Genomic DNA, 19612 nt, shown 5'->3' on the forward strand with positions numbered 1-19612 from the left:
CTGATCAGCTCAGTCAGTAGTACTGCTGCTGAGCCAGTCTTGGTGATGGACAATTAAATCTCCCACCCAGAGTACATTTCGTGCCCTTGCCACCTCAGTGCTTCCTTCAAGTGGTATTTAACATGGAGGAGTACCGATTCATCAGCTGAGGGAGGATGGTACGTGGTAACCAGTAAGAGGTCTCCTTGCTCTTCCCTTAACTGGAAGCCATGAGACTTTATGATATTCTGAGTCAATGTTGAGGGCTCCCAAGGCAACTCCCTTCCGACTGTTTAACAGGAATATATTTTCTCTGGATTCTCGTTATCTCATTTCTGAAGGCTTCCCATTTTCCAGCCATACCTTTACCTGTGAACATCTGCCGCCAATCAGCTTTCGAAAGTTCTTGCCTTATACTGTCAAAATTGGCCTTTCTCCACTTTAGAACTTCAACTTTTAGATCTGGTCTTTCCTCTTCCACCACTATTTTAAATCTAATAGTCGCTGGCCCCAAAGTGCTTCCCCCACTGATACCTCAGTCACCTACCCTGCCTTATTTCCCAATTGATGTGAGGTGATCCATAGGTTTCATTTCTTTGAGACTTTGTAGCAAGTGGTACAACTGAATGGCTTGCGAGGCCAATTCAGAGGGCAGTTGCGAGTCAACCATTTTGCTGTAGGCCTGGAGTCACATGTAGGCCAGACCACACTCTCCACTGAACCAGGGTTGATCCCCTGACTTAATGGTAATGTTTCAGTGGGGGATATGCCAGGCCAGATTCTGCTGATGTGGACTATAATTCTGCTGATGTTGATAGACCATAGTGCCTTATGGATGCCCAATCTTGAGTTGCTAGATCTGTACAAACCAGAATGGCAGATTTCCTTCCCTGAAGGACATGAGTGACCCAGATGGGGTTTTCTGACAATTGATAATGAATTAATGGTCATCAGTAGATTCTCAGTTCCAGATTTCTTTTAATGAATTCAAATTCTACTATCTGCCTAGCAGGATTCAAACCCAGGTCCCCAGAACATTACTGGATTAGTGGTGCTGGAAGAGCACGGCAGTTCAGGCAGCATCCAACGAGCAGCGAAATCAACGTTTCGGGCAAAAGCCCTTCATCAGGAATAAAGGCAATGAGCCTGCAGCATGGAGAGATAAGCTAGAGGACGGTGGGGGTGGGGAGAGAGTAGCATAGAGTACAATGGGTGAGTGGGGGAGGAGATGAAGGTGATAGGTCAAAGAGAAGAGGGTGGAGTGGATAGGTGGAAAAGAAGATAGGCAGGTCGGACAAGTCAAGGAGACAGTAAGTGCACAACATGGTTGAAGAGCTTCAGAGCAGAGGAAATGACCTGGGAGTTGCAGTGGGAGAGGGACTCCCTGAGATTCTTGTAGAGAGAGGAGGAAAACTTCTTCAAGGCAGGCATCCTTGCAAGAGGATTCGCAGTAGGGTTAAAATCAACAAGGTAAAAACAATGACTGCAGATGCTAAAAATCAAATACTGGATTAGTGGTGCTGGAAGAGCACAGCAGTTCAGGCAGCATCCAACGAGCAGCGAAATCAACGTTTCGGGCAAAAGCCCTTCATCAGGAATAAAGGCAATGAGCCTGCAGCATGGAGAGATAAGCTAGAGGAGGGTGGGGGTGGGGAGAGAGTAGCATAGAGTACAATGGGTGAGTGGGGGAGGAGATGAAGGTGATAGGTCAAAGAGAAGAGGGTGGAGTGGATAGGTGGAAAAGAAGATAGGCAGGTCGGACAAGTCAAGGAGACAGTAAGTGCACAACATGGTAAACTGAGTTTCTGGATTATTAATCTAGTAACAATGCAACTAGGCTGTGGCCTCCCCTAAATGGTTCTTCCTGCTAGAATTGCTACTAAAGGCACAAATTTAATGGGTGATTGAGGTTTCCCCACTACCTGACATGTATGGTATGTGTAACAAATGTGACTGCATCTTTATGTACTCCCATCCAATAAAAACATTTTAACATGCGTTTTTTTTATACCCAAGTGACTTTCCATTGGAATTTCATGAGCCACTCATAACATCTTGCTACGATACTCATATGGAACTATGGCACCATCTGGTATCTGAGGTGATCTCCATTTACTCATTAATAATTTGACCTTCAAATTACAAAACTGATATCATGGTTCTGACTCAATTTCTGAGTGGTCTGTTTCAAATAACTTTTTCAATTCAGAATCCCTTCATTGCATTTCTATTGAAGGAAATGGGCTAAACATTTCCACTTCATTCTCTTTACTTTACTACAATTTTAATTTAAAAGGATGAAAGATTAAAAATTGTATTCAGTAACCGGATTTCCATCTCCCTTTCTCACAAACTCTTCTATCTAATTTGAAATTTCTTGAATCTAGTCACAACACAGTCAGGAAACAATCCAGGATGCCTCTCCTGTAATATCTCAGTTTCCTTTACCCTTGCTGAGACTAAAGCATTTGAACCAGGTAGGTAATTTCCTAACATCAATGCCATCTATTAGAATTTATTTCATTATTCTGACTGCAAAGTCTCCATTTACTATGCCATTCTTTAAGCCAACGATATAAAATGGGATTGTATTGTAACCTCCATTTATATACCAATCAATATTTTCTCTTTCATTAACACATCTGGAAGACAAATAGTATTATTAACCAGCATCCAGAATTGAATTTAATCCAGTGCCTCTCAATATTTTTATTGATTTGAAGCATAAAAGAAATTTTGAGATAAAATATTCAGAACCTCCAATGGTCTAATTCTCTTTGCCAATGTTCATTATAAAGGAAGCTTCTTTATCTCACTTTTTAGTACGTTGGCGTCCTTCTGTTTATTTCCTCAAAAGCTAACATTTCTTCCATCTTCCATCCACAGATTTTCTATTCTTCCAGTTTCCTTGTGAATTCCTGATAACCATCACCCTAGATAAAACTGTATGATCTAGCATAGGTATATGAACTGCTGCTTCTCTGATGTTGGATACTTCATGCTCAACTAATTAAATGTTTAGGTTTGCAGGAATGCTATATCTGAATTCTTCCTTAATCATAATTTCCCTTAAGTTCTAAAATGTTTCTTTTGCTTTAGTGATAAAAACCCATAGATCCCACAACATTTCTTTCCCCATGCAAATTCTATTCTAATTAGGTTTCTTTCTTATGGTTATAAATTTTAATTGTTAATCTTCAGGGACAAACTAATAAGCACTGATTATTGCCTTTTTATTAAACAATTTTATAAACTGGATTGTTTTCTGTCAACCTTGTATACAGAATCATAGCTGTATTTATCAAGAGACTTTGTAACTTTAAGGTCTAATTATTTTGGACCACTTCGTCTCTCCAGCTACCTTCTCAAAAGAGATGACTTTCTTTCAACTCTATCCTCCTAAATCTAGGTGTGAAGCATTGATTCTTTCCTAAATCAAGACACTTATTGGAATCAGAGTCATACAATGGGTTACTATCTATTCTTTCCTTATTTTCTCTAAGTTTTTTTTGCTGAATCCCATTTTCTAACTTTTATCTCTTTGGAGTTCAAGCTTATTTTTTTAAATTTCATGCCTTTCCATTAGTCTCTTTTTTTTTTATCTTTCTCCTCTTTTCCATTCAGGTTTTCTGAACTCCATGGACTTTCCCATTATTCCATTTTTTTCTCAATAAAAACTGAAAGGACTGCAGATGCTGTAAATCAGAAACAAAAAAACAGATATTGCTTGAAAAGCCCAGCAGGTCTGGCAGCATCCCTGAGGAAGGGTTACTTGACCTGAAGTGTTAACTCTGGTTTCTCTCCACAGATGTTGCCAGACCTGCTGAGTTTTTCAAACAATTTCTCTTCTTGTTTAGATTACTTACAGTGTGGAAACAGGCCCTTCGGCCCAACAAGTCCACACCAACCCGCCTAAGCACAACCCACCCATTCCCCTACATTTACTCCTTTACCTAACACTACGGGAAATTTAGGATGGCCAATTCACCTGACCTGCACATTTTTGGACTGTGGGAGGAAACCAGAGCACCCGGAGGAAACCCACGCAGACACAGGGAGAATGTGCAAACTCCACACAGTCAGTCGCCTGAGTCGGGAATTGAACCCGGGTCTCTGGCGCTGTGAGGCAGCAGTGCTAACCACTGTGCCGCCGCAGCAAGTGACTCCATTTTTTCATCATCATCTCATGCAAGTTTTTTTCTCATTTCCCTTTCTCTTTCACTTCTCTTTTTTTTCATTTCTAATTAAATTGTAGTAGCTCTAGCTGTGACATCTCAATTTCAGGTTTCCCTTCTTCTCATTTTAGATGTTGAAGAATCACTTTAAGCATCTCCTCCATATGAGTCCCTGGTTTTAATTCTACCTTTGAATAATTTGCAAACTCTCTTGGTTTAGCCTTTGTCAAAAATTTCAAATAATTCTTGGTTGTATCTTCTACTCCCACAAAATTTATAACAATGTTCAAAGCCATTTTTAAAATCTTTGCAATAAACTTCACAACATAGCCATGTTATGTTCAGTAACACTATTGTACCTGTTTCTTGAAGTGAGACACCAATCTCTCTTAAATTCAGTTACCTCAGATCGCAAATGGGCCCTCACTTGTTATAGTCTCACCTCACGTTACTCCTGATGAGTAGATGCCAGATTGAAGTCTGGCTTGATAGATTAGCATTGCTTTATTTATTGAATCATAAGCAAGCACATTTGGTTTTAATAATAAAACAGATGTTAATTACAAAATAGGAATTTTAAAAATCTACTATCTAAATGTAACACAGTTTGAAAGATTTCAAAATATGTGGTAAAATAAAAAACTCATCTATTTCCCATTGCCATCTCTTTCCAGTTATTCAAAAATAGAAATCTTCCTTCCCTGCCTAATCTTTGACTAAATGCTTTTCCCTCAGTCTCTGTCCAGTGAGATGTGAATTAATTTATTTGAATTTCACAACACTGAGATCTTTGACTTTATCAGCATTAAATATCTAACTAACCACACCTGGTCTGGATGTTTTCACAGGCTGATACCCCTTTATTCCCTCAACTGCTTTGACCAAGCTTCTTTTTCTAATTGGACTTTAGTCAAGTCTCCTTCAAACCGATTTCAGGAGCTTTTAACTAAATGTTTAAAACAATGCCTTGTTCATTCTAGTTCTGTTAGGCTAATGGTATAATGTATTTTTCTTCAGTAGATGTAAACAATCATCCATTCACACTCCAAGAAGTCTTCAGTCATCTGCTCGTAATACATATTTGTTTAAAATCATGCTCCTGAAAAGACTGACTTAATTAATTATAATGCATCTTCACAAAAAAAATCAATGCCTCTGCCACTAGTTTGAAGTCCTCTTATCAAAACGTGAGATTTGAAACCCACTGAAGGGCCTCATTTCTGCAAGTGGAAGGGTCTTTGAAAGTCTATACCGCTGTCTCCAGGGAAAGTTAATTCAACCAATCATCATTGATTGGGGGAGAAAAGTCAGTACCAATATTTTGAGAAGAAAGTGACATCAGCTGCAGGCCTGCATTTGTGAATAAATGAATTTTCTTCTGAATGTACTTTGCTAAACTACTTTTTATATAACACTCTGCAGAGCTCTATATTTTTTTCCAGACTTGGAGGCATTTATGTGTGTCTTTATATATGTTACTTTTCAAGAAGGATAGTCAGAGGAATTTCTGCATTTAAACCATTTATTAATTATCTTTGTATCTTTACTTGTGTGTGCAGTAGAAAGAATATTGTTGGAATTCCATTATAGTTTTCTGAATAAATATTGGGAATCGTTATTTTTATGGATAAAATAACAAATTTAAAAGCTGATAGAGGTTAAATAATGTATATGCAGTTTACTTTTTCATCATCCTTACTATCCATGAGGATTGGTGGCTACACTAATGGCTGATTTGTGTTTATTTACAGTAATGCTGTGGTCAATGCCCTGATAAGATGATGGGGTAATAAAATAGTATTTGTAGAACTGGAGATTTTTATAAGTAGAAGAAGGTAGAATATTTTCAAATGGCTTTATATATTCAATTAAAATGAATGTGATAGTATCATACATTCAAATATCCAATTCATAGGAATATAATAATAGAAATGAGGCTTCTTTGCTCCGAGTTATGTGGCTTTGGAATTCTGCCTCAGAAGGTGATTGAAGCATGGCCACGGAATTTTCTAAGGCAGAGTTATGTAGATTCTCGTTAGGCAAGGGAACCAGAGGTTGTGGGGATAGATGCGAATGTGGAATTTAGAACATATACAGAAGAGCCATGCTCTTAGGAGATGGTGGGAAGAGTTAGAAAGGCCGAATGGCCCACTTCTGCTCCTAATTCAGATGTTCGTTTTAAGTTCGCAGTTAAAAACAAGCCACAGTGAAATTGTTTTATAGTTATTCGCCGTTATTAATATTATATAAATATGTCAGGTACATATAACTCTAGCAACGCTTTAACACGGTGAACTGATTATCTGCTCTTTCTTTTGAAACTGACTGTGATCATGTAGGTGATAGTATGTGCAATTCGACACTAAAGATGAATTAATTAAGGAACAGTTGTAATATAAACATGATGCTAATGCCAATATTATGCACTATTTAGGTCAGACAGTCTGAAGCAACTTATTCCGTGTAATTTCTTAAGTTGCTAGCTCAATTTTAACAGTATTAGCAGTATCAAAGGCCCTGAAATATACATTTAAGCAGTTATCCTGATCGCTGCCAATGTATTTTGTTTGTTCTGCCAGTGGTTGTTAAATTGTATGTTTACGATTGTCAAACTCCTTTGAAAAATATATTATTACTGTCCTGTCGGTGAGTCGTAAATGAGATATGTAAAGGAAATTAATGATGGCCTGGCTCATTCGCATCAAAGCTAGAAAGATAAATGGTGCAGCAGGAAACGCATAATAAACTAAACCTTTTAATAAACCATGCTATCTTTTAATATTAAATGATAAATTACAATAAAAGTGCATGCCCCGAAAAAACACATTCTATAATTGATTGGGAAACGAGTTTTTGATTAACTTTCATTATACAAAGGGGGAGGGGGGGTGATTCAATGAGAGCGGCATAGATATTTTACAGGTGACTGGAGAAGTTAATTCGATCCATCGTGTGTGTCATTTAACTGTAATATCTTGGTATAAATGCTTTCTGTAGAATAAGGGAAATAAATGCTACATCTTTGACACCAGGTAAGTAATTAGACTTGATGTTAATAATGATTTATTCTGGGATCTTGCCCGTTTATTGTACCGCGAAGGGGGGGTGGGGGCGGGAAGGGGAGGTTAAAAGTAGAATTAACAGCATAATGATGATGGATTCTCCCAGTGGTGCAGGGCTGATGGCATCCCCAATGCATTCGATGTGCTTATTTTCTCTCTATTAGAGTTTAATGCAACTCCGAAGTTTGAAACAGATTCTACAGGCAATTGACGCGGAGACTTCATGTTCGTTTGTCTTGGTCTGCCCTGACAGATCTCACTCAAAAACGTCTGCAAAAATCAAAAACTCTTAAAAGGGGATTCGGTGTTTTAAAAAAAAGAAACAGAAGATACTGGCAACATTCCAGTGGGGGTCTGACAGTACTTGTTGAAAAAGGAACTGAATAAAAGTTTCAGATCAACTTCCGAATTTCATTCTGTTTCTCTGTTCAGAGATGCTGCCACACCAAAGGAAAGTCCCCGAACATTTTTTTTTGTTTTTAGTCCACATTTCTGGCATCTGCAACATTATATTTTTCTTATAAATGATGTAGTTCGACCAATTGCCAGCAGATGGCCATGTTATCCACGGTCCAACTCAGACTCAACGCTGTAATTCCCCAAGAGGCATACATTTCGATTTGTGAAATTAAATGTTGTTTTTCAAACCGTATGATGTACAAAATAATCATAAAAGATGGAGATGGGGGGGGCGGGGGGGGGGGATGGAGGTGGAGATATCAATATTAGACCCGCATTCCGCCAGATGTTTAAACATTTGTTGCATTACACCGAATATTCTTTAAAGCAAACAAAAAAACTCAATGAATACCTATGGAAAATGCCTCTAAAAATGTGGGATTTTCTCTTTATCTTCAATTAAATATCTAATTACAAGATATAAGTTTCCAAATCAGAGTCCACTTATTGTTTGAATTTAGTGAATACCGCTATTACGTTTTGTCTTAAACATGGAACTTTAAAAAAAGTTATAGAAGCACCTAAGTTTACATGTTGGGTGACATTCTAAGTTACATTTTCGACAATGTGCGTGGCTACGTGCACTGGAATACACAGAGCAAATACAGACGTAATCTTTCCCCCCATTCTTACATTGGAGCACGTGGTTTGTTTTTCAGCGGAAAAGGGAACCCTGTGCAGAAATAGCCATCAATAATTGTCCGGTAATTCCTTAGAATCATGTTACCTTGTTTTAATTCGACGTGACAAAGTAATGTATGTCTGCACCCAGAACATATACAAACTTTTCGGATGTCTTTAACAAACGTAAGGCTGCAGTGCCAGCAAATCTGATTAAATTAATTAGTTTATTATACAGATTAATCGTAGTTATGTGCGCCGTAACAAAACTATGAACCTTCACGTAGTCCCTGTACAGTACTTTAAAAATTGTATTGGTATTTATCAGTTTCGAAATGAATGTATTTTTAATTTGCAATGATCTTCGAAGCTGATAGTAGGAATGATAGAGAAAGATATCAATTTTGCAGCTGTTTTACAGCTCGCGTAATTGGAGATCCTATAATTGAAGCGTTTAGTGCGGTACTCATGATTTAGATGGGATGTAAGTTTATTACCAGTATATGCAGTATATTGTGACGGTCAATAACTTCTAGCGATTCATTCGCAGTCCAAGGCTAGTAGCTTCGGTACTGATAGCACCTAATAGTTGACTCCATTCTTGCCCGGTTTTCTTATGTGGGGAGGTCCATACTACAGAATACTGTCGATAATTAGCTTCTACTCGTTATAATTTCCATTCTGATGCATGTATGTCGGATTAGTATCCATGAACACGAGGTGTCATTCCCCTATATTTTTGATAAAAAAGGAAACAGGTATTAAGGTTTCATGATATTTCGCAAGATTTGCTCAAACGTAAGTTTCTCACAGGAACTTGAGTGTCTGTAGGGCTTGTTCGTTGTTTCGCCATAATGTCTACTGCAGCCTTCATCGTATTTCTGTGTTGTCTAGTGATTCTTTTTGTAAGTAAATGCGATAATTACAACTAATTATTTAACGGGCTGTAAGTGTGAGGTGCAACTAATAGCTACTTTTTTTTGTTTTAAAAAGGCACTATCTAGAGATTTCATGCGGTTCTCCATTGCGACTGCGTTAAAGCGCGCCAAACGGCCGCGCTCAGCCACGATTTACAAAGCTTGCGCTTAGAAATGGCTCAGGGTTATGTTATTTATACGACTATGTGTTTTAACTCAATTTAAACAAACCAGAGAAAAAAGGTGACGGTCAAAATGGATGGAATGCCTGGACGACACCCAGCTGTGTATCGAAAGTATGCAGGAGTTGTTGCTGAATGAATGCGGTCTAACTTTCGGAAGACTGGACCATTCCATAATTACGAGGTGAAAGAGGGAGTGAGAGAGTGTATGAGGGAGAATCCGTCTCAACTGGGGAAACGATGTTCTGTGAAAACTGTAGAAAATTGGAAACAAAGACTGAATATTACGCCTAGCAGTCGGGGATCGTGAGATTTGGCGTTCTGAAACGAAACATCTTCCTGAGTGTGAGTAAAGGGGATCACCGTACGATGCTTTGTGTGAATTGTTTCGGTTAACATTCATTGGAATAAACAGGCGATATAAACACACGAGCGAAGTTGAAAATAATGACGCTGCTTTGGCTGTGAGTGACAGAGAAGGGTCTCAGTTCTGACAGCTAGATTCTTTGTTGGCACAGCAGCCAATCGTTGATTTTTACGACACAATGGTGAAGCCAAAGTTGTGGTATAAAAAGCCGTGTTGGAATATATGAGATTTACCAGTGTGCTTGGCCATATCCCAGCCCAACAGGCTCTAGCAAACTTTTAACTGGAATCAGAAGAGGATTCACTTCAAGACCTGGGAACATGCAAACATCACAAGTGCTGATTTACCTGGCTCTCTTTGGTGCACTTGGTCGAGTAGGTGGTAGAGATGGTGCTCACGCGAATTTGACAGATATTAAAACGGAATCGCTAGAAAAAGGGCCGGACAGTGACTATAACGTGTCCGAGTGCTCGGCTTGTAGGTGGAGGAAGGAGAATAAGGCACTGAGACTGGAATCTATTAAATCGCAAATTCTGAGCAAACTGCGTCTCAAAGAAGCGCCCAACATTAGTCGGGATACAGTGAACCAACTTTTACCGAAAGCTCCTCCTCTCCAACAACTACTTGATCAATATGATATCCAAGGGGATGATAATAATGACGCCTTATTAGAAGAGGACGATTATCATGCTACAACTGAAACCCTCATCACCATGGCCACGGAGCGTAAGTAGGCCGGTATAAGTAACATATCAACAGTAAACTAACTTTTCTCCCCAAATAACAACTAATACAACATTTTAACTTGTACGATGCCATAATGTTTACACCATTTGCTCTCAATTGATAGACTAATATTGCTGGTTGTAGGTTATTATGTGTGTTGCACTTAAAGCAAACGGCACGACAAAGATTTTATTGGCCATGGAAATCGCGACCTCATTGTGATCTTTTCATCTATTCTGTTTCAAAAGGCTTCCCTTTCCTTTACAATACGCACCAACATACTAAGGTCGTAACTCACTTAACGAGAAGTGTAAACTTTAAGGGGAAAAAAGAATCTTTATTTGTCCACGTTATAGCTATTCAGAAGAACTCACAAACACGCTCTGTTGGAGTTAAGCAAGGAGATCTTAACTAGCAATAGTTTATAGTTCCTGTACACCTGAAACTTAGGAAACCGTGTTTATAACCGAGGACTATAAAAGCGCAATTTTTGAAGAGCTAACAATGCAAAACTTCATTTGGGCTATCAAATTATACTTTAGCTCAGGAGCAGTTATTATTCGCTGTAGGCGACCCTCTGAACCTTAGGCGAGTGAGGGCCTTGCAAACGGTTCCTCAAACTACTGCAGTGAAACAAATTAATGTAACTAATGAGGATTACGTGAGTTCTTCAGAAAGAGTTTTAATTACGCATTTGAGCAGTTTATGCTCTAACTTAAAACTCTGTGGTTTCCATCACTGTTCCCATAACAATGGTTTATGTTTTTTTTCAATATAGTTAACTGATTTTCTTCTTGCAAGGATGGCTGGGAAGAAAGATCCTATTGTCCCAAAGGCATATTAGTGTTCATTGTAGAGGAATAACTTAATAGCTACTAGCAAATGGTGTCATGACCTCACCGTGTCATTAGGGTCATTTTAACTGCAAAGCATGTGACGGGTAACTGCAGCTGCCTAAGTGCTCTGTCAGCCGGTGTTGGATACTAAGTGCTACATCTGCAAAAAATGGGAGATTAATATACACTCAGAAAAATAAGATTGAGACCAATTTACAGTCGTGCACCCTTAAATGATTTTTATTAAAGAAAGGATGACCAAACGGATCAACAAACCTTCTCAATTATGGGTTGATTTTACTATCTTTTTGCCAAATACACATGTTAAACACATTACGATATATAATCGGTGTGCATATTTTATTGTGTACCTCTATGTCGAACAATAATCACCAAACTACACTAAGAGCAGGTAAATGGGACTACTGTAGTTTGGTGTTTGTTGGTCTGCATAGACATGATGGGCCGAAGGGCCTGTTTCTATGTTGCATGATTATAACTCTGTATTGCGTTAAGTAACAATTGATTTCCGGCATATTGCAAGTGAAAATATAATTCATCAGTCATTCAAACAGCTTAAATGTAAATAGAAATTAAATCTTACACCATAAACAGACGTTTCTTTTAATCCATTCATTCATTTCTCTTTACAGAAATCAAAATTGTGTGAAATGCTTGTTTTCAACAGATGCATTCCCCTAATTTGGATTTATTGTTAAGTCTGCTTTCACATTTAACCTTTACTCCCTTGTTTCAATAATGACTACCAAAATGAGCCCCAAGTACTTCCTTGATTGTTAGTGTGCGTGCAATTTGCTTCATGATGTCGAAATGATACTTAATTCGATTTTGTATTTGATGTATAATTCTTGAATAGATTAAAGTAACATCATTCACGTACACATTTTTAAACCTCTTTGTTCAAGCTGAACCTAGTGTCCAAGTCGATGACAAACCGAAATGTTGTTCCTTCAAGATCAGCCCCAAAATGCAGTTCAATAAAGTAGTCAAAGCCCATCTCTGGATATACCTGCGACCAGTGAAGCAAACGACGACAGTCTTCATGCAGATTCTGCGACTAAAGCCAGTCGGACAAGAATGGACTAACCACACACCCATTCGCTCTTTAAAATTCGACATTAACTCCGGCACTGGCCATTGGCAAAGTATAGACTTCAAACGTGTACTACAAAACTGGCTCAAGCAACCTGAATCGAACTGGGGCATCCAAATCAATGCGTCTGACATTAACGGTATCGATCTGGCTGTCACCTCCCCAGGAGTTGGGGAGGAAGGATTGGTGAGTAGCACTCCATTTCAACAATACGGATGGTATGGCAGTGACCCTTCCAATATTAATAAATAAAAGCCACACGTCACACACCTAGCTTAACTACTAGTCGATATAATGAAACGTATTACGAAAACGATACCTATTTTATAAGAAACAATAACTACATTTTGTCTACGGGGTAAAATATTTTGAAGGTTTTTCAAATTAGGCTGTCTCAAAGTGGCCCTAATACTGAACGTTTCAGAACACATTCCTAGTGGAAAAATAAAGGGATTTTATTTTGGTCCACAAAGTTGCACAACCATTATACATTTACGAACGTAATTCTAGTTCACTTGTTTTCCAGGTTTTTATGGTTTAAATTTTGCATTTGCTGTTGTGTCTAATTATGTAAAATCAGACAAAGGCAATCATCATAGAATAATCTCAGCAGTCATTTACCAAAGTGTCATATTTGGCATATTGATTTATTGCAACGTTTCAAAACTGATACACATGGAAATGCGCGCAGTGTAACATTTTTCTGATCTGAATGATCCAAAACGACGAGAGAAGTGGAAGTCGCTCTTTACAACTTTATGTAATGAACTTGTAAGAAAGTATTTTGTGTCTGAGGAAAGTTAATGTGCAATGAAATCTGAAGTCGACGAGTTTCTTTCGAATCATTTGTGGTTGAAAGGAACAACAATATACCTTTATGCAGTGTAGTTCCAAATTACTATATTGTTTAGTTTGATTAATTACAACGAATACAGTACAGTGCATTAGAAGGACGTAAACAACTTTAGGTGCATAATTTAATTTCCCAAATCTTACTATTAGCAAACACAATTTTAGATTGAGTTCAAACTGCTTCACTAGAATGCCCCAAGAATATCCGAAGATAGAGTAATCTGCTAACAAAAGACAGAAGTAAGAAAAGGACTGAAATACATAGTAAACCGTCATCACATGTCTGAAAGTTAATTTCACAGGGAAACAGCTACTTGGAAATAATAGGTATTAAAACAAACGTTCATACAATCCAACTCCCTATCACCCACAAACGGCAAAATGCGCGTATTAGTATTAAAAGTTCACACTTAGAATAAACTGCTGAATAGTTCACATTTTGCCACTAGACTATATCATGTGCTGCTCCAAATGGGTAGAAACATGTACAGATCTTTCACAGAAAAGCATTTCTGATGACATCACAAGCTGCGATATTCCTAAAATGTGGGGGCGTTGAGCAAAATTATCTGAACAGGAAACTGTTCCAAACCAGGGGGCAACATTTCATTTTAACAGATGGTCAAAAGGATCATTCCATTAATAAATAGAGATCTCTACAGAGTGAGATAATGAAAACACTAAGAACTAGGGTTGCTATTCCAAGAGTAAGTCTCGAGCAGAAATGGCCTTCACCCAAATTATCGGATCTGCGAAGCGCTTAGTGGGAGTTGGGGGACCGAAGATGCATTTTAAGAGAACGTTGCAGCATAATTTCGTTCTTATTTATGACAATGTTTTTTTTTCTGACGTGACTTATTATATTGATTTTTTCCCGGCATAGTATTCACCACGTTTTGAAATTAGTTTTGTGACAGTTTTCCATGAACCTTATCGATATCCTAACGGTAATGCAATGTGGATGATAGAAAACGTATCTTGAACTCTCTCAATAGTTTAGAAATAACTATAAAGTTTATAATGGAGTGATTCCTTGCAGCAAATTTACGGGAAAGACATATGACTATTTCATAGTTAAACAAATCAAAGCAAAATACTGCGGATGTTGGAAATCTGAAATAAAAGCAGATAATGCTGTAGAAATTGACATATTTTGTTCTCGGAGAAGTCGTAAAGTTAACCATGTTTCTTTCTCCACAGATGCTGCCAGTCCTGCTGAGTTTCTCGAGAAATTTCTTCTTTACTTGAGATTTTTGAAAAGTTTCAGCAGGACAGACAGCACCTGTGAAGAGAGAAACAGGATTAGCATTTTGAGCCTGATATGACTTCTTAAGAACTGAAGACTTCAGTTTCTTGAGCATTTTCAAAATCAAACAAGTTTTTGTAGTAAGTGCAGGAACAGAAAATGTCATAATTATAGCCAAAAGTTATTAATATCCACCCGGTATTTAAATAATTTAAGTATTCGAATTCGAATAATGCGCACTTTTATTTTCAAGATTAAATCCAGCATATTTAATTCAAATATGCTTCACTGTTTAATAACGCTTTTCGAAAACGGCGATTGCATTTTTTCAAACGTCCAGGACCTTTAACATCCTTCTTACTTAGTATGTATGCATTTCTGTAGAATATTTGAACAAAATAGTAATAATAACTCACTATGCTGATTCCTTAGAAGCAAAGAAAAAGATCACTCTGTTCCAACGATTTAGAAATGAGCGATTCTAATTGCAAAATTAAGATTAAGCAGAGATACCACCAAAATGAATTGAAACCAAAATTGTATTTATCTAATTAGAGAAGAAAATTTGAATATCAAATAGCACGGTATCAAATATCAGGTTTCGGTGTACTTTGCGTCCAACCCTGGCCAGTACAGTTAACTATACGGTAGATATTTATGTATATATTAAGGAACCAAGTATTTTATGTAACTGTTTCGGGGAGGGTCAGACATTTGCTCGCATACTGCCTGATTACTGACGCTTTTGATGGGATCTCCTGCGTTACGTTTCTATCTGTCCATTGTTCCTGCATCCTTCGGTCTTTCCTTAAGAGCTTTAGTAGCTGCGTTGCTTAAGAGGAAAACTAAGTTGCTTCTACTTTATAGGGAAGAACAGAAATGTAACTGTACTTTTATGGTTCCGAGATGTTGGAAATAGGGTGCTCGTGTTTGAGGTTAAGAGTTTACTTTAACAATTCCTTTTTATATCAACAGCAACCGTTCCTCGAAGTAAAGGTAACGGAAACATCAAAACGGTCCAGAAGAAACCTTGGTCTTGACTGTGACGAACACTCGACTGAATCTCGCTGTTGTCGTTATCCCCTCACAGTGGACTTTGAGGCTTTCGGTTGGGACTGGATAATAGCGCCCAAAAGATACAAAGCCAATTATTGTTCAGGACAATGCGAGTACATGTTCCTGCAAAAATTCCCACATACCCATCTCGTACAGCAGGCCAATCCTAGAGGTTCGGCTGGACCCTGTTGCACCCCGACTAAGATGTCCCCTATTAATATGTTATATTTTAACGGAAGAGAACAAATCATCTATGGAAAAATACCAGCAATGGTAGTGGATCGCTGTGGTTGCTCTTGAGAACGACCAAAAAAAGACGTGATACGTCCCGACAACTGGACGAGCGAAATACGGTCGTGTCAACGATTTTCTGCATCACCCAGTACTGTGCAATAGGCAAAGAAGAGATTGTATTTGTGTTGCTCCCACCCAAAAGAAAGTAATTACACGGGCCGAACGAGAACAGCAAGATTCCAACACATTGAATTCAACGGTCCAGTCCACTGTTCCATTTCAAACAAGAGGAGCCAGTATACATTTCTAGCAAGACAGAACATCCCATACAAATTCATCCAAATCATAATATGTATGAACAATTCCAATCCCAGCTTTGATGAATTGGTTAAAAGTATAAGAGGTATTCGGTAATAGGAAAAAAAAGTGCCATTGCATGTTCTTAAAAATAGTCCAGAAACTTTCTGGCATAGACTTGACACTTAATTTCTCAGCTCAGAGAATTACTTGGTCATCGGCCAACATAAAAACAATATTCGTGTATTTTCAGCAGATATTAACATTCGACTTCAATATTTAACTCTGTTCAGATAAACAGGAGCATTTACATTATCATGTCGTCTGAACAACTCTAAACTTGAATTTTATGCATTGGCATTATGGGACAGATGGACTGTCTTTCGAAGCTAACAGAAGCACTATGTCTGTGGACAATGTTTAAGGCAAAATGGACAGGATACCACAAGTCTGATAAGTGTTAAGACCCTGTTTGAATTCTGCCTTGGCAACAATACAGTTTGCACTACGGCAAGCCAATAGAGAGAACTGAATTGGTTGCTACAAAGTTGTAAAAACTGAATTTGATATGACTGCGTATGTTCGTTGAATAATGTGTACATGGCATTCATTTTGTAAATGTTTTCTTTTTTTTTCCTTTTCATCTTTTTCCATGGTTGGTATGATATAACATGCCTACCAAGAGCAAGATTTGATACAACTTACGTTATGTGCTCATTGAATAAAGGTGCTTGCTTTTGCTGTATCTGAAGTTAAATACTCAATAGTATGAAAGAAAGTAACTGATGAATTGAACCGAATATGGGCAATATGCGATATCGCAATGGGTGCACTGTGGTGGTGATCTCTTTTCTTGAAGTCCAAGAAAGGTAACAGTGGTTGATGACAGAATAGAGTCTCTTGTAGAATAAGACATTGTACAAAGTCATTCTTGTACATTATTCGGCTCGGGTCATTATATCATTCACGTTAAAAGCAATTATTTTATTAAATATACGATTTTAAAACTCACTATTTTGCAAGACCTTTTGATTTTATTTTGAAATGTACAGTGTATCAGATCATCTGAAGGTCTTTCCAAATACTGCATGCATAATAACTGTATCAATTAAGAGGGCGTTGCTCAGCAAGTTGGTCAAATGTTCAGACTCAAAAATATTCCCACACTCTTCATTCATCCTTGTGAATAACATCTGTTTGAATTAACTGGAATCTTTTCAATCTGCAATACGTTTCCCATCAAGACCGACAAAACACTGGGTCACTGGCCCAAGCAATCCAGAGCCCCAGCTAAGTTAAATCGCGTGGCACAAAAATTGCATACTTCCTTATTTCAAGCATATATACAGCATAGAGAGAGGGGTAGAATATACAAATATAATAGAATACATTCATTCAAATCAAATCTTTAAAACAATTGTATTGCAGGGAAATAATCGCAATTCTAGGTTTATGAAACAAAAATTTGTCTTACAAACGCAACGATCATTGAATTAGCAACTGATAAAATTGGTGTCCAAGTTTCAACTAGTATCCCTTTTATGCATTATGGGAACATGAATAGCAAATTCGGATGTTGTAATTTTCAGCAAAATCAGAAACGTTTTAACGATTACCTTAGAACTGGTAACTCAAAACTAAACTGGTTCAAAAATAACCTTTCATATGTTACTTGTATTATGGGCTCGAACCCTCTGGGTTTGTTTAAAGTTTCTAGAGGTTACATCTGACACGCCTGGACTCTTAACAAAACAGAAAGAAACACATCTCAAGAACTACTTTTATTTAATTTTAGCTGAGAACTTTCATTTGTTAGTTCTAACAGTTTTTGTTATTGGGTAAAGGCCAAGTTTAGGTCTGGTGATGCAACATTTAAAAAAAAGAATAGAATTTGTAACCTTATTCAGCTTTCAAACCAAGTGTAGCTAAATCGAAATGCTAATTCAGAAGACTGAGTAATGAACATAAATAGTGACTTCCACTGATCTGTAGCATCAATAACAGTACAATTTTCTGTTCCATAATAATAGTATCAATACCGGACCTCCTCTCCTTACCCACATAGAAATATTTGACAAACATTCATTGACAGGCGCGGTGGGTCAAGAGGATATCAAAAAGTATCTATTTCTCTGAGGGGTTCACCTGAAAAACATTTTCCGTCAAGGTTTGAAATTGTTTGCTGAATATTACTAAAATACAAAAAAAAGGTATTGGCAATTTATACGATCACATTATTATCCTATTAAATAAATACTATTTCAGATAAATTTGTACATTGTGTTGAATACGTTGCAATAAGCAAGAGGGTACCAGTTCTCCAACAGTTCCATAACAATAAATTAATCAAAGTTAACCAAATTTGGAAATATTGCGCTTTACAAGGCATATTATTGCTCCAAGTCCTAGTCATTTAAGCCTGGTGGCCCCGGTATATTCTAGAAGACAGTCAAAGTTCCAGTTCATGTTGTTCATCTCTATTTTTCGTACTTCAGAAATGTGACTTTCTCGCTGTGCACTGCTAGCAGTAACACCGTTACATGAAATAGACACTGCCTTTAAGTGAGTAAACATGCCGAATGTTACATCTCCCCAGCACGATTTGTGCAAGTCGTCAGCTCCTTAGGACACTTCAAGCCGATCCTCAACCAACCTCACTCTTGTCGAGTCGCAACTCGAAATGATCGGCTAACTAAAAATACATTTTAGAAAAGTACTCACACAGAGCTAATGGAATAATCCCTTGCTATCTTCTTCGTACTAAGCAAATGTGGAACAGGGAAATTCAAGCAAACACCCCCCTTTCCCTTCACATTCTATTGGCAATTCGGCTGTTCCTCTTTATCTGAGACCAACACCTTCTCTCGCCCCCTGGCCCTTCTAGGCAGCTTCTCCGCCACCCTGCAGGTGAAACCCAGTGCGCGCCACCGGCGCACGTGCCCGCGCATACCTTAGCGCGTCCCCGCTCACGCTTGTGAGGGCCCCGGCTGCGCGTGGCTGCCGACTATTGACAGGTGGGACCACCATGTGGTGTGTCCCAGCTGAGCGAATGGCGACACGTGCTCGCAATGGGTGATGTCAGGCTTAATTGGCAATATTTGGATCCTACTCTTCCTCTTTCCTTCCTGCCCATCGACTGTGCTTACGTGGTGCCCTTAAAAAAGGAAAGGCATTTAATGTCTATCAGGTTTGGTTTTGGCATTCCCTAGTACATTGCTGGCATTAATCAAGAGGGTAAGCAATACGGTTGCTAAATTTAGATGTACATTGAAAATCTTGCGAGATGCTTAATTAAACGTTTTCTTTCCCTTAAAGGGGAAAACATGAAAAAAATCTTGAATCCTTGATTTCTGTTTAGAAATGAGTAATCCAGGTGCATTCTGATGCAGTTCATGTGTTCTTGATTGATTTGCAAGTATTTAAGCAGTTATGAACAATGCGATGTTGAAGCTGTCCAGAAGAACGTAAGGGAAATAAACTATACATCTA

The 19612-nt window shown here is 38.1% G+C and overlaps 1 protein-coding gene across 2 annotated transcripts; it reads left to right on the forward strand.

Annotated features, from left to right (window-relative positions):
* The first annotated feature begins 8357 nt into the window (after window positions 1-8357).
* On the forward strand, window positions 8358-17134 carry mstnb (myostatin b). 2 transcript variants are annotated; one of them, XM_072578993.1, is made up of 4 exons: window positions 8358-8482; window positions 9448-10488; window positions 12251-12624; window positions 15512-17134. In XM_072578993.1, the coding sequence occupies exons 2-4, from the start codon at window positions 10083-10085 to the stop codon at window positions 15890-15892; spliced, it is 1161 nt and encodes a 386-aa protein (XP_072435094.1). In that variant the 5' UTR covers window positions 8358-8482; window positions 9448-10082; the 3' UTR covers window positions 15893-17134. The 2 variants fall into 2 exon arrangements, with proteins under 2 accessions (XP_072435094.1, XP_072435093.1); XM_072578992.1 differs by having other exon boundaries at window positions 8466-8482; window positions 9290-10488.
* Window positions 17135-19612: the final 2478 nt, after the last annotated feature.

Source organism: Chiloscyllium punctatum, chromosome 10 (assembly GCF_047496795.1).
Source record: "Chiloscyllium punctatum isolate Juve2018m chromosome 10, sChiPun1.3, whole genome shotgun sequence".
NCBI lineage: Eukaryota > Metazoa > Chordata > Chondrichthyes > Orectolobiformes > Hemiscylliidae > Chiloscyllium > Chiloscyllium punctatum.

Bases quoted from the DNA above. Each gene is read 5' to 3' on its own strand.
- mstnb (XM_072578993.1), top strand. From the start codon at position 10,083: ATGCAAACATCACAAGTGCTGATTTACCTGGCTCTCTTTGGTGCACTT. The intron at 10,489-12,250 runs GTAAGTAGGCCG...TCTTTGTTCAAG, and splicing joins CATCACCATGGCCACGGAGC to CTGAACCTAGTGTCCAAGTC. The intron at 12,625-15,511 runs GTGAGTAGCACT...TTATATCAACAG, and splicing joins GAGTTGGGGAGGAAGGATTG to CAACCGTTCCTCGAAGTAAA.